We start from the raw sequence: 15,396 nt of genomic DNA, 5'->3' as shown, positions 1-15,396 counted from the left end.
TATATAAATTTAAAATATATAAAAGTAAAACTTTTTTTAAATAATTATAATTATTTCAATAGAAAAACGAATTACTTTTAACAATTTTTTAAATCTATATAATTTTTTATACTAATTAAAACAATAAACTTTGATTTTCACAAAATTTATTCATAAACAAAACAGTAGCTAATAATTTAATAACATAATTTAAGTATATTTGTTAAATAACTATATAATATTTTTTTAAAATATTATTTGTTATTTATATGATTTTTATTATGATTAAATTTCTAGATCTTTTCTATTAAATCAATTTTATGAAACTTTTTCAGTAAATAGTTTAGTGTTTTTTCTACTTTTCATGATTATCATCTTTATCATTATTCAATTATAAAAAAAAAGTAAATAATTCTTTTAAAAATGAAAGTACTGAAAGATGTTGCTCTATGATAATAAGGAAGATAATAAGGCCTGTAGGAGAGGGACTTTTGCTCTTGTGACTGTTAGTTTTTTTCTTTTGCTTACTTTAAGGCTACATGTTTTACTTCATGATATTTAAAAGAATGACACTTTCTTTATTATCTTTATTATCATACATATATATATTCAAATAAATCATTAATAAGTAACAAGATATACTAGGAAATATAAATTTAATACTTAGAAATTTATAATTTTAATGTAGAGATATTTTATAAACTTGTCAAAATTTTAAATTTTCTAAAAATCTTGTACTTTTAGTTAGAATATTTAATTTGATTTTTAATGACATTTTGAATATAAAAAATAATAATATATTAAAAATTAGATAAGTTATATAAAATATTAAGTATTTAATTTTTGTATGGTATGCTTATTCTAAATAAAGTAGGAAATTTTTCTAATGACTTTAGGATCTTCCGAAAATAAGCTTATTTATTTTTTGTTGTTATTGATTTTAGTAAATTGCTATAAATCTCTTTCTGTAAGTCCTTTTACATAAGCCAACTAAAGTTAAATTGATCCCAATGAAGACATTAATCTCTTTGCAGTAATAATTCTGATCACAAATTATATTTATTTTATATTTTATGTAACTCTTTAAGAAATCCTTTAAGAATTTTACAAAATTTTAACGCTTTTCCAAGTTTAGAAAATCTCTTAAAAGCTCTGCTAAAATCAGTTTAGCCGTTTTTGAAGCTTCCAAACGCTAAGTACTGCGATATGTAAAAAAAAGCAATAAAAAGAAAATAGATTTTTCAGACTTGAAAATTCCATTTTTACTAAATTTTAATTCTTAAATTATTTAAGTATTAATATGTTTATTGAGTTTGGTAAAAAAAAAATTAATTGTGCTATATTAAAGAAATTATAAATTATAATTCTCGGTTACAAATATAATTTATTTTTATTTTTTAAAATAAATATAACTTTGTTATGATTTTAAAGTTAATTTTTTTAAATTTTTGAACATAAATTAAAAATATTAACTCATTATTGTTAGTACTAGGGCCGTCGAGAGCTTGTAAGAGGCCTGGGGAAGTCCCCGGGCTCCTTACAAGCTGTCAAAGGCCTTTTTTTCATTTGTTATTTTGAACGAATGAAATACATAAAATATTTCTTTATTAATAAAAAGTAGTCTTAATGATTTTATTTTTTGGTAGTAAAATAACATTAATTTATAGGGGTAGAAACCCTTATGGGCCAGAGAAAAATCCTGTTTTCCTCTCTCCAACGTCCTGATAATACATATAAATTTATTTTAAAAAATGTAAAGAAATTAATAAATAATAATATTCTATACATTTAAAACAACTTAAACAGATAATTAATATTTAACATTATTTTTTTTTATTTAGATTTATTAAAATTTAATTTCTTAAATTTAAAATTCTTTTTATAGAGTTTGATAGAAATTTCATGTTAACTTTAATTTAAAAAAAAGAAAAAATGTTTATTTATTTAAATTATACTAAATTAATTTAATTAAAGCATTTAAAAACAATTATTAATTAAATAAACGAATAATTCTGCTTCATTAAAAACGGGGGAAAAAAAATTCATTTTTGTTCTTTACGAAAACTTGGAAAACAATAGAGACTAGAGCTCCATCTGTCGCTAATTTGTTCAATCATTCCGAGCATTTCCGAACATACCCGAGTAGTTTACGTCATCCCGAAGTGTACTCTATTCGGAATATACCACGATATCTGAATATCTGAACGGAAGACAGTCTACGATATGTCTTCTCTGCATAAACAAATTACTAGAGGACGATTACCACCAATACCTCCAATTTCGTTAAACGGAAATCCCAGGTAATATAATGTGATAACAGTTTATAAACGACAACTCATTGTGTCTTGCTGATTTGATTTTTTACTACTTAACACTGAAAATATTCAATTTATTCTAAATTGTTCATAAATATATGTCTATTATTATCAAATTGTAAGGTGATTTATCATTTTAATCATGTTTTGAGTCTTTGTTTACATCAAAAAATCTTGGTTTTTGTTCCACATTAAATCCTTCTTCATACACTTACACATTGTCCACATTTTTTGCCTTATTAATGCTCTTTAAACTTCAAGTTGATCTTATATTTATAAATTAAGAAAGTGAAATAATTTCCTATACATTGTTGATGAAACATACTGATAAATGAAGGAAATATACTAAATTATCAACAGTTTTTTTTCAAAATATATATAGTATTAAAGAGCAAATATTAAATCTCAGTATGACTGACTCCAGATTTATTCTCGTAATCCAGTTACAGGTGGTAGAAAGAGAGTTGATCCGAGAAGACGGTTTATTACGTCCGTGTTAAATGAAAAAAATGAATTTTATATTCTTCAAAGTTTATATCTATTTCAAGTTCTAAATGTTTAAACTAATTATCAATGTATCTTCGTCGTCTGGTAGCAAATGAAAGGATGAGAACGTTACATAGAAATTATATTTTCAACAAGAATTTGTAATGTAAAATACAGGGCTTATGTATAATTTCAATGTTTTGTATTTTTGATACAAAGGTGTTGCAGATAGTAGAGGCAACAATTGCACTCTAGTTTAATTAACTTTGTTTATACTTAAAAGAAAGAAGAAAGAAAGTATTGTTGATATATGTATTTTATATTATTGAATACATATTATGCTTTACTTGTATTATTAACAAAAAAATAATTATATATCCTTTGAATTTTATTCTTTGGTGCAGATGAGATGATAAATAAATGGATAATCAATGAAACTGATTATTCATTTATATATTTTCATCTTCAAATGACAAGCCAAGAAAAATTTTCAATGTTTAATCTCCATAAAGCTGACCTTGGAATATTTATTACATTTATATCTATAACAGAGTGGAATTGTCTATCTTAAAACTTTATTTCTGGATGGATTCTTCTAATTTTTTAAATTGTTACATTAAAGTCTGTTTTATTTAATTTATGCAATTTTTTTATCATTTTTAAGTATTATTTCATACATATTAATGGTTTGATATTTATTTTTATAATTTAGTATTTGATTACATATTTTTTTTAACTATTTAAGTCTTTAATGTTTCAAACAATTAATTTAAAATAATAATGAATATACATTTTTCAATATTGTTGTTTTAATTATATTATATTTGAAGTATTGGTAACTGATATTAATTAAAATTATTATACATTTATAAAATGAAAATTTTTAAATATTGTTCTTTAATTTTGAAAACATTATTAAATGTATTAAGGAAGCGAGTCTTCTATAAATCTGTCTTCATCTTCAATATAATATGGTTGATAATTTATGCATTCATCATTAGTGTGATTCAATATTTATGTATAAAGTTTCCATTAAGTTTTTCCTTAGTTTTATTAGTAGATAAAATTATTTTGTTTAATCAATTTGTCAGATATATTTGTGGTACAGATTAGTTTTTAGAATGTCAAAATTGTGTGGTTGAACATATTTGTATAAGAATTGTTCAAGCATTCTAATAAATTTATTAAAAATTATCATATACAAAATGTCCTTAAAAAATAATCTTGATTTATTTAATGAAATATTATTATTTCTGTATCATATAAATATTTTATTATGAGTTATATGAAAAAGTAAGTTATTATATTAATAATATAAGCAATAAATGAAAATACAAATTGGTATTGCTACAGCAGAATATATTTAAAAAAAATTATCATAATTGGAGAAATTTGAGATATTTATATTTAAATTTTAGAAGGCATTTTCTTGTTTTTGTAATAATAAATGTGTCTCTATAACTTGTTTACATTTGCTTGGAAGGATTTGTTTTCTCTTCTATTTTTGTCATAAGTAATAAGTTCAAAATGATCATAGTTTAAGTAGTTAGTTGATAAATTATTAATGCTTAGTAAAATAAAAGTTTTCTGTAACATGTGTGTTCAATTTAATGAATTTTAATTTAAGTAAAATCAAATACTGAACATGTAGATCATTTCTAAATTTTTTCTTTTTATCAGTCAAAAGATAGTTTACTGTATGATTTTTTTTATGTACTTGTATGCATTTTTCTTTAAACTTTTTAATTATTATTATTATTATTTTTAAATATTTAGCAATTATTGTCATGATAAAACATTACTATTAAAAATTCCATAAAATTTTTTTATTTCAGTGTTTAAAAGGGAGAATGAATATATAAAATGTAAAAAAAAAATATATACTTGCAAAAATTACATTTTACTCTGGAATGAATCATGAATTTGAATATAAAATTAATAAACAAGTTTTGATAATACTTCAAGTTCAAACTGTAATGTATAAACCATATATTTACATTGTAAAGAATGAGCTCGATATTCACAGAAAAATATACAGTATATGGTTATCAATGGGATTGTATCATGTTTAGTGTTCAAATATATTTATACATTTTTAAAATCATACTTTGATAGTTATTTTATTGTCTTGAAAATAAAAACCTCCAATTAAAATTAGATATTTGAAGTCTTTAGATAGAATTCATACATTAATTTTTGAATATACAGTATTACAAATTTCCAAAGATTCGGTGTCAAAAACTTTTTACTTTTGAAATCAAAGATATATGAATAGAGAGAACATAATTTTGTTCAGTTTTGTCTGTTTTTGTTTTAATTACATACATTTCTATTAATTATATTAAACAGCTTGGTGACATTTTTAAGAAGAGATATCAAACATGAATTAAATATTACCTTATTTAACTTAAATTTAATAATGATATTTTGGTTATCATGGATATTTATATTATGTATTTGATGAGTATATAATAATTAAATCAAATTATTATATTATTGTGTACATATTAATATCTACATGCTATTTTACATAAATAATAAAAGCTGAAATTTCATTATTAAAGTTTAAATAAACACAACAAACTTGAACAAGCAAACACTAACTTTTTTGTTAGTCATCTTCAGTACAAATAGAAAGTAATCAAACAATTATCTGTATTGCAAACAATATAAGTGTATTGTCACTCAGTAAAATAACCAATTTGGAAAAGTATAAATACAATATTTATAAATTTTTAAATTAAGCTTCAAATTGTATTATTTTCAAAAGCCTATTTACTTGAGCACAAACATACTTGTCAAGGACTTTTCTTAGCACAAAGTTGGTGGAATGAATTCCTTTTAATAATTTTATGGCAAACTGGGATTTAGTAGCAAAATTTATATGGATAGAAACCCATTTATTCTCTATTCTAATGAGTTTCTTGCTATCTTAATTAATTATCTAATAAATTTCTCTAGCTATGATTTGAATGATGATTTATAATCATTTCTGGTAGCTACCATTCTGCAAAACTTTGATCAAAACATTTTTGTCATTGTTAGTTTGTAAAATAGTTTAAATTAAATTATTACTAATTTAAAGATAAATAATTAATTTCATTTTTTAACATATAAAATTAATTTTTAAGGTATGTATTTGGTAAAATAGTAAATTGTACATATAATTTTACTAAATTTAATAAAAAATTAATAATTCAATTGTCAAAAAAAAAATACTTTTTAATTTAGAAACCAGTAGTTTTGAAGCAAATCGAAAAAATGTAAGTCAAAGATCAAAGAAATTCAATATTACTAGATATGTGTTATCTACTTAACAAATTTCAAACTTGATTCTTCTGCACTTATTAAAGCAATTGCACCTGAAACATTCTTAAGTTTAGTCAACATAGGCATTTATAAAAACTGAAAATTATAGAGAAATATTTTTAAAATTTAATCTGAGCACCAAATACTGGGGAAAAAAAATTGGCTTTAGAAAATATTAATAGCTTTTAAGATTTAAAAACAAAATACGAATGTCTAATGACAAATTTACAGAGAACAAAAAATCCAAGAAAGTAGAGACTGAGCAAAACTAGTTTGTTGTTTTGATTAGGCCTATAATAAAATTTTTTGAAAAAATGAATGTAAAACTATTATCAAAAATATTGATATGAGAAATCAAGATATTTACTAGATTATAAAGAATGGGAAAAATAAAGATTCCAGCCCTTATTATTCTGAGGAATAATAAGAGGAGTATATATCATCATTGTTTTTAGTAAAAGAAAAAAAAACAAAATGATAACATATACAGATAACATTAAGAATAGATTAAAAAAGATTGAAGAAACTAGAGTCATTCTATTAGGAGAACTAGATAAGAAGATTGTTCAGAAAAAATGAGAATTATTTGAGAGAGTGGCTGAAACTTGGAGAAACTAGTCAAATGACCATTTGAAAATGGTAAGAAGAGAAAATGAAATACTTTTAATAGATAGGATATCAATTGTTTCTCTTTCATACTAGAAATGATATAACTTATTATGTTAAAATATTATAATTAATGAATACTGTTAAATAATAATTAAAAAAAATGTTTTAGTATGTTTTTGATTACTATGAACTGCTGGTGAATTAAGTTTTTAATTTTTGTAAAAGTTTTAGCTTCTTTAAGCAGTCATCATTAAGGATATGTACATAAATTTTTATTTTTCTAAAGATGTTGAGTGCTTAAAGTGAAAACATTTTTTTTTTTAATTATACACTTCTGATTAAATATATTTTTTTACTACTGTACTACAAAACTTGTATACTAGTTGTGATATCTCTTAACATTTAAATGTTATTTTCATAATTAATTCTTTTTGAAATGATTTAGTGGAAGGAGGAGAATGTTCCTAAAATATTTCCTGTGATCAAATTATACTGTTACACTATTAGGCTGACAAAATATATCCATTGAAAATTATGATTGTAAGCATACTGTATGTAAATTTGATGTGATTAATATAGAAATCTTTTCTTTTCATTTATTATAGTGTATTATAATGAGAAAATTTTAATTGTTGAATTGTTAAATTAAAAATTTGTGTTTCATTAATCACACAAATTATGATGTTTTAAATATTTATATTACAGTAGTATATAAATATTATATCACACATGTAGGGAGACAAACCAAATGAGCAATATATCAGATGGTACAATATAAAGATGTAACTATCCTTTATTGGCTATAACAATCTTATATTTGGAAGACAAAAAAATAATATATAGTCAAATGAGCATTTTAACATTTAATTTGTATTTTAAATTTGTGTATTATTACACTTGTAAATGATTTAGAATTTTATTCCACAAGTTTAATATAATATTTACATTAATGTTTCATATAAAATTTATTATTATTATTTTATTTGTTTACCAATGGGTAAATATTTTTTCATAACAGTATAATGTTCATGATTCAGATCTTGTAAAACTGTGTGTGCACAAAACAATCAATCCTTAAAGCTAGGATTAAATTTTTTAAAATACATAATTTTTATGAGGTATTTAGATTAACTGCATTTCAGATACTGTACTGTAATTTTGAATTTTACAGAGAACTGTTATAAAAGTTTGTAAAATTTACCTTTATAAAGTTTTTGAATTTTTGAAAGTATTTGAAAATATATTTTTATAGAATTAAAGAGAAAAAAATGTTCTCTTTAGTTGTTTAATTAATTTTTTAATATTTTTTGTTTCATATAGAGCAGGAAGAAGAGGTATGAAGAGAGATTATTCTCCTCTTTCATGGAAAAAATATTTCACTTCTATGAAAGAAGTTAAAGTTACTGAAAGTAATGTATCCTTAAAAGCAAATTTAAAAATATATATGATTTTAATGTTTATATTTAGTTATTTATATAATTAATTTATACAGTTTATTTTAAATATTAAATGTAATGAAAGTTAATATATACTTTATAAATACATGAAATATTTAAATTTTTATATTGCAATACGTATACATTTTTTATTAATATGACTAAAAATTCATTTAACAGTAAAATACATTTTTGTATATTTTGATAAATTGTCATTTATTAAGTGGTGATTACAGATATATATTGTTTTCATTAATTAAAAGTTACTTAAAATAAACTTTTTAATTTTATCAGTAAATTAAAAAATCTCTTTCTGATATATGTTCAGATTACACCTTTTAGTTTGTTGTCCAGATGACTATATAATTAGAAACCATCTCTCCAATGTGAGAATTGATCTTCAAACGTGATTTAAGCTGTAATTTTCTTATTGATATATGTTCACTTAGAACTGGATGATTGCAAATTTAAGAAACAAACATTCTAAGTTTTGGAAATCATATTTTAAGAATAAAGGTTTACAAAAAAATTCTATTTAGAAATGCCAGGGAATGAACATTTGCTTAGCCTGAAAGTGTTTGAGTTTATTGTGGTATAGTTAAAGATTGTATGTACTCCAATAAAGAATCTATTTAATTTGAAAATAAGTTGGAGAAGTTTTGTTGAGTGTTAAATAATAGCATTCATAAAGCTAACAGTGCTAATTGGAATATTTCATTCTTGTTAAAAAGTCAAATCTTTATCAATTCTATTACCTGTATAAATCTGATATATAATATTGATATTTACATTGCATTTGAAAATTATATGTAATGATTTAAATGATAATTTTTAGATTCATTACTTTAATTTTTTAAATATATTATTATTAAATAATTAGATACTGTTGTTATAACTAAAATTAAGTTTTTATATTTAAAATATATAAATATTCTTAACTTTGACTAGATTTTCAGGGTATATTGTAATGGAGAATCTGGTCCACTTTTATTACTGTTGCATGGAGGTGGTTATAGTGGATTAACTTGGTCATTGTTTACTGTAAGTTTTACAGATTCATTTGAAATAATGTAACATTGTTTTATTTATTATTATAAGTACAGGTTTAAATATATTTATTGTCAAATCAAAAGTTTATAATTATGCTAAAGAACTTAAAAATGAATGGATGAAGAAATTAGTATTATTTTATAATTAATGTACCAGTTTACTACAATCATACTTGCCAACCTTTAGAATAGCTGGGATGTTGGTAGAAAAACACTGTTTTTTGAATAAAAACACTGACAGCATAAAAAGTGAAAAATTTTTATTAATACTGATAATTGCATATTGTTTATATAAAATACCTTTAATAAACAAAATTTAATTTTATCTCTGCATATGATATCATGTAAAGCTATTGTCATAAATACTGTCAAGAGTATGCCAATAGCTTTATACTCTTTAACATCATAATTTAAAAAAGGTCAAGTATTTTACAGGACACATAGATTTATTGGGTGTTCCATCTTGATGTTACATGTTGAGTGTTTCCTGTTTATGCCTTTGTGCAATGTTTTGCTTTATTATAATTTCTTTTTTTTTCAGTGTACTCGTGACAGTTGATATCAGTTGGTTTACTGACTTTCACTACAATTATTAAGGCAATGAGTTTTCTGGTTGTGATTTATTTCCTATCCCTGTTGTACTTTTTCTTATTATACTGAATATCTTTTCCTTTTGATACACAGCAATGCAGGGGAGGCTTTGAAATGCTGTGTGGCAAAACCATCATCAGCTTTACTATTTTACAAATTTACAAATCTTTGTAAAATTTCACAAATTTCAAAAAATCATGTAGTTTATTTTCTTGAGAAAGTTCATACCATATGGCCTGTATACTCTTAAGTGATGAATCAGCTGTTTCTTCATTTTGGGTGGAAAAATTGTAGTGCTGCTCAATAATTTGGTCTAATTGTAAAAGTAACATCATCTGCTGATGAGTCTGCTATGATCGATTTAACAACCAACATGATGGTACTAATGTTGCCAGACTTGAAGATGTAATTTATCATATCTACCATTTAAAAGTATCAAACTGAAGCTAAAATTTTTATACGTATACCAACATACATATATAAAAATATCAATCTTGGTTTTTTCCCAATTGAACAAATCTGAGAATGTCTTTCTGGTTCACTTTAGTCATTCATAATAAAATACATACAGTGTCTTCAGCAAATATAGTGGTATTAGACTTGTTAAATAAAGTGTTTATGTGATAAATTCTTTAAAAACACTGAAGAAAGGGAAAAGTGGCCTGTGCACTGATAGAGAATTCAAAACGCTGCTGGTTGGCAGATATGCTACAATATAAAACATAAGCAGAAGTCATATTAAATACTGAATTAGAAAAACATAAGCAGAAGTTACTCACAATACAGTAGAGCCTCGAAAACTCGGCACTCGATAACCCGGCACTCCGGATAACTCGGCCACACCCTGGCAGGGCAAAATATCCTTAGTAATTAATTTTCATGATAAAGACAGCTTTATGCCCCATAAGTATTTTTCTAAGGTCTGTCTTATCAGGTAAATTACTGTACAGTGTATTCATTAATTTTTATTTTCATGTAGTAAAGGCTCTATGCCTTCATAAAAGACGTACTTTTCCTTTGTTTAAGGATATTTGAGCAGTTTATTCTTTGTTGTATTCTCAAGCACACAATACATACAAGTATAGTACAGTATTTTCTGAGGACTCCACACTCGTACTTATTTTTTTAACGCAATTCCCGATAACCCGGCATTTTCACAAACTCGGCCACCCTTCGGTCCACATTAGGCTGAGTTTTCGAGGCTCTACTGTATTTAGTTAAAACTTTGAATCAGATATGAAACTATGCCATTGCAATCAATAATTAATAATTTAAAACAGTCTTTTAAGAAAATGCTCTTTACAATAAGGACAATCCACATATAAATATTTAAAGAAGATAATATCTTGAATAGAAATCATATGAAATGATAGATTAACACACTAATTTTATCAATAATTAATAAATAAAAAGGATACTAAAACAAAACTACTTAAATGACAATTCTCAAGCTTGTTAGATATATTCATGTGCTTTCTTTTTATTACTATGTAATATTTATTGTGTCAAGTATTAAAACTTTTTAATTTATTTATTTAGGTAGTTGCAAATTATGTCAATTATAAATCTCTGATTAAATAAAATGCAGAAATCAATGTTAGTATTAGTTCACTTATATAGTTATGACATACCAGCATGAATGATGAGAGTTGTAGAAAATGCAACTTATTAATATTTTAAAGTTAGTAACATAAAAATACATTTCATTAATCACAACAAATTTTAATTTATATTTTTGAAAATGTTTATCATTATTTAATGTAAGAATACAGTTACTGAGTGTGTAAGTTTGATATTAACTTTTTAAAAGTGTGGTAGTTAATATGCAATTCATAGATAATGCAAAAGTATTTTTCCATATTTATGACCATACTTTAAAATTTATTTATAATTACATTTTATTTATTAATACCAAATAAATGACTACGAAATTCATTTTTAAAATACAGTAGAGCATCGATTATCTAAATACCAATCAACCAAAATGTCAGTTAACTGAAAGCATTCCAGTCAGCAAATTTAAATTTTCATTAGTGCTGTGGCGCTGCAATATTTGGCTATGTCTTGGGCTACTCTAATATTATTTTTGTTGTTGTGCATGTTTTAGCTGGAAGCACTGGCACAACCATGAGAGGATACTTAAGGACATGCCAGGATTTGAACGAATTTCAAAATGGGATCGGTTAATATATTTTTGTACATAATCGGTTATCTGAAAAATCGATTTTCCGAACAATTCCAGTTTCCAATTGTTTCGGATAATCAATGCTCTACTGTAGTAACTTATATCTTTTTAAGTATATAGCTGTTTATTTATTTACAGGTATATCTCATATAACATGGTACTTATGTTCTGAAAAAGTGCAGTGTTATGTGAATCTGTGCTATATGAAACAAAGGACTAATACAAAACATGGGGTTAGGTTCTAAAAGTTAACAAAAATATACTATTCTTTTTGTTACTAAGAGAAATATGTTTATTAAAGCACTTAATAATTTATTTCCAATTAATAATTAACTAACAATCACAATTAAAAGTACTGTATTATGTGTTAATATTAATTTTAGTTAAATGAGGGAGTTTTCTTTTTACATCATCATCAGAGCATTTTTGTTGATCTTGATCAGAAATATCAGCAATGTCTTCTATTTTTTTCTTTTTACCATAAAAAATTTTTTATGTATGACAAAATAAAAATGTTATTACAGTAGAGTATCGATTATCCAAATATCAATCATCCGAAACATCGGTTAACCGAAAGCATTCCAGTCGGCAAATTTAAATTTTCGCTAGTGCTGTGATGCTGCAATATTTGGCTGTCTTGGGCTACTCCAATATTATTTTTGTTGGTGTGTGTGTTTTAGCTGGCAGCACTGGCACAACCATGAAAGGGTACATCAGAATTGATGCACCAGAATTTGAACGAATTTCAACATGGGATAGGTTAATATATTTTTTTGTACATAATCGGTTATCCTAACCCCAGTCCCGAATTGTTTAGGATAATTGATGCTCTACTGTAATAGAAAATTTATTCTAGTGGGTTGCACTTGTTCAGTCGAGGACAAGTGATTTTTTTTTTAAATTGTCAGGATAATAAGTATAAACTTGGAAAAATTACATAAAATTTCTTAGGGACGAACTTTAAAAGTGGGGACTAGAAGGAAAGAGGACACTTTTAAAATTTGTTCCTAGGAAATTTTGTGTAATTTTCCCAACTTTGTGATTTTCCCCCCCAAAAAATTTGTGTTGAATACTGAATTGTTTGAGTTGGGAATAGTTTCAGTACTGAGATACCACTGTATTTTTATGTATTACCACTGTATTACTTACAGTTAAAAAAGGTTAACACTTACCTAAAAATATTTAAATAAAATTTACTAAATACAAAGATGAATTTATAAAAACAAAACACAGTGACAGTCTTAAAGGCTAAAATCTGAAAGTAACAACAAAGAAGAAAAAAGTTGCACTATCAGTTTTAATAAACACAACAAAAGGCACAAAACAAATTGAAGATTTTAATATTTTAAAATCCATGGGCAAATTTGAGATAAAAAAAATATAGAATAAAAGGAGTTGCACTTAAAAGTTATGAAATTTTGTATGGAGAATTTCCTAAATTATCAACCCATGTTAGAGTGAAACCAGAAACTGTGTTGCACAGGGAGGTCCCCAATTTTTGAACCTTGTTAGAGTGAAACCATGTTGTACAAGGGATATCTATATATAAGTACATTTTTTAAGTACAAACTGTAGATGAATAATGAATATGTAAGAATGCAAAAAACTGAAATATTTTTCATATATAAAAACTGTATTATTATTATAATTATCTTATATTTCCTATTTCAGTTTTTAGCTTAATACTAAGCATTACAAGTTGGATAACTGAGCTTTTGAAATGGCAATAAATAAATTTGAATCTTCAATTATTAAATGTAATGACCAAAAAAATTCAAATCACCATTTGATTAATTTGATAGTTATATAAATTATTGTTGAAAATTTTAATATTTTAGAATTATCCCTGAAATTAATTCAATATTTAAAAAACATTTGAATGAGTAAAATGTATAGTTAATTATTAAACTATAACTCAACTTTGAAATGTGTAGTTATTAATAAATAAATAAATTATATGAATAATAATATCAAAAGAAATTCATATCACTTAGTAGTTATCACTTAATTAGGATTAATCCTAATAGTAATATCTTTCAGTCAAACATTTCTCATCTGGTGGAATGTCAAATTGCAGCTATTGATCTACGAGGACATGGTAATTTCAATGTTTTTTCATTTTTGTGTTTTAAAAATAAAATAGATTTGTTTTTACATAAAATAATACTATAATACTTCAACACACACAACAATTATTTGTCTTTATATACAGTATATTATGTTAGATTTGATATAAAATTTTTCATAAATATTAAAGAAATAAACTAATTTTTAAATGAAAATAATAAAAATTAAGTATATTATAAATTTTCATTTATTTATATTTTGAGTGTAGACTATTTCTCTGCTCTTATACTTTAAGAGAGGAGAAATTTATGAACTACAAATTTCATAAAGCAAATAAATATCACTATTTATCTTATTAATGTAATTGATCTACAAGAATTGTGAATGATTTTTGATTCATTTTATTATTTAGTCAATCAGTAAAATGTGACACTTTATTTGATTATAGTAAAATAAATTTTTCATGATTTGTCATAATGTGAAATACTGAATTCAAATTTTCTGTATGATATAAAATTATTCAATGTTCAAATACTTTCGATATTTCAAGAATAATTGGAAATCATATAAAGACGATTTATGATTCATTGATAGTATATTATGATTAAGATTAGATTCCATATGGCAAGTTGAAAGTGGAATTTAATTGTTGCATTAACTTTCAATTGTGCAAAATATTAAAAAGAAATTCAAGAATTTAATTTATCTACATTTATCTGATATATAAAAATATTTTTTATCTTTAATGTAAGAATTGATACTGCAGATAACTACAAAAATTTTTGCAAATACTAACTTTAAATAAAATGAAATTTTTTTTTAAGTTTGAGTTTTAATTCTTAGTCGAAGTAAGAATAAAATATTTAATAATTATCAGAAAAATTCTAGGATTTATATTCTGTTTTCATTTACAATTTATTATTCATTTTATTTTTAGGTGAAACAAAAACAACAAATGATAGTGATCTTTCTGCTGAAACATTATCACGGTATTTCTTCTTTTTATTTGAAATTTTATTGTGTTGTTGCTATTTAAAAATCTAAAGAATGTTTAATAATACATAGTGGGATAAATTAGAGTACTGTCAAAAATGACTGTAACCAGAAATTTAACTCATTTTGGTTTCTGAGAGTAATATATTTTCAATTAAAAAAATTTAATTGAATAGAAATATTTGTTTGGAATACAGTCGACCCCCTATAAGATAGAGATACGTTCCATTCTTTAGGAATCCAATTTCTTACGAATCCTTCCAATCACAACCCGACACGTATCAAGTTTACGGACTATGGCTGTTTGAAAGATTTTCTTCCATAAAATTAATCGATTCTAGACTAATCCGACTCAACATTTCCAAAATACGTATATA

The 15,396-nt window shown here is 23.8% G+C and overlaps 1 protein-coding gene across 1 annotated transcript in view; it reads left to right on the top strand.

Moving 5' to 3' along the window:
* Positions 1-2,054: 2,054 nt before the first annotated feature.
* The window catches only part of LOC111630623 (protein phosphatase methylesterase 1-like), a 66,742-nt gene continuing 53,400 nt past the window's right edge, over positions 2,055-15,396 (top strand). Inside the window, exons 1-5 of the mRNA XM_023374754.1 lie at positions 2,055-2,279; positions 8,019-8,112; positions 9,083-9,175; positions 14,000-14,057; positions 14,964-15,015. Of these exons, the coding sequence (XP_023230522.1) occupies positions 2,203-2,279; positions 8,019-8,112; positions 9,083-9,175; positions 14,000-14,057; positions 14,964-15,015 (374 nt within the window). The 5' untranslated portion in view covers positions 2,055-2,202. The remainder of the gene's footprint in view (positions 2,280-8,018; positions 8,113-9,082; positions 9,176-13,999; positions 14,058-14,963; positions 15,016-15,396) is intronic.

The sequence above is a fragment of the Centruroides sculpturatus genome, unplaced genomic scaffold (assembly GCF_000671375.1).
Source record: "Centruroides sculpturatus isolate CEXI.00-Female unplaced genomic scaffold, Cexi_2.0 scaffold348, whole genome shotgun sequence".
Taxonomy (NCBI): domain Eukaryota; kingdom Metazoa; phylum Arthropoda; class Arachnida; order Scorpiones; family Buthidae; genus Centruroides; species Centruroides sculpturatus.
The sequence above is the reverse complement of the archived record's forward strand: the minus strand, read 5'-3'. Positions and strand labels throughout refer to the sequence as shown.